This window comes from Galeopterus variegatus, unplaced genomic scaffold, assembly GCF_000696425.1.
Source record: "Galeopterus variegatus unplaced genomic scaffold, G_variegatus-3.0.2 Scaffold22872, whole genome shotgun sequence".
Classification (NCBI taxonomy): Eukaryota; Metazoa; Chordata; class Mammalia; order Dermoptera; family Cynocephalidae; genus Galeopterus; species Galeopterus variegatus.
The window spans coordinates 10,316-11,363 of NW_007748983.1; the positions used below are offsets into that span (position 1 = coordinate 10,316).

The 1,048-nt window shown below is 35.3% G+C and overlaps 1 protein-coding gene across 1 annotated transcript in view; it reads right to left on the minus strand.

Annotated features, from left to right (window-relative positions):
• Positions 1-1,034, minus strand: part of LOC103583426 (zinc finger protein 345-like) — a 4,803-nt gene extending 3,769 nt beyond the window's left edge. The window contains 1 exon segment of the mRNA XM_008564740.1: positions 23-1,034. Coding sequence (XP_008562962.1) covers positions 23-902 — 880 coding nt within the window. The 5' untranslated portion in view covers positions 903-1,034.
• Positions 1,035-1,048: the final 14 nt, after the last annotated feature.

Sequence of the window (1,048 nt, forward strand, 5' to 3'; positions counted from 1 at the left end):
TTTTGGTTAAAAGCTTTTCCACATTCTTTACATTCATATGGTTTCTCACCTCTGTGAGTTATCTGATGGCTGCTGAGGAGTGACTTCCAGTGAAAAGTTTTTCCACAGTCTTTACATTCATATGGTTTCTCACCTGTGTGAATTCTCTGATGGCTGCTGAGATGAGACTTTTGGTTAAAATCTCTTCCAAATTCTTTACATTCATGTAGATTCTCACCTGTTTGAGATCTCTGATGTAAAATATGGACAGACTTATAGAGGAAAGCTTTCCTACATTCTTTACATTCACATGGTTTCTCACCAGTGTGAATTCTCTTATGGCTGTTGTGGTGTGACTTTTGATGAAAGGTTTTACCACATTTATTACTGTACAAAGTTTTTTTATATTCTTTACATGCTTTCTCACTTATGTGAATTCTTTGATATACAGTGATGGCAGACTCATGGTCAAAAAATTTTCTACATTTGTTTTGTCCATACAGTATGTGATATCTCTCAGGATGGCTGAGAAGTGAATTCTCATGGAAGCTTTTTCCACAGTTAATACTTCCATAGTAGATTTCTCCTGTGTAAATACTCTGATGCATTGTAAGGTCTGACCTCTGACAAAAAATTTTCTCATCTTCACTACAACCATTAAGTTTCTCCTGCATAGGTGTTTTCTGATGAGAGATAAGGTGTAATTTCTTAATAAAAGATTGCTCACATTCAGTATATTTATAGTGCTTCTCTCCTGAGTGCATAATCTGATGTTTAGTGAGTTCAGATTTTTTATATAACATTTTCCCACATATACCACATTGAAAAGTTTTCCTTTCTACCTGATTTCTTACTTGGGCAATGACAGCTGAGTTACCACACACTTTCTCATATTTGTTATACTTATTGGTGGTCTCATCCATATGAATCTTTTTATGTGTAAATATTATAGACTCTCTGTTGGAGGATTTCCCTTTTCCACTGTATTCAAAAGGCTGCTTCCCAGTTTGAATATTGGGATGCTGACTAAGATGCTCATGATGTCTGGGCAAATTTCCAGTTACATCAC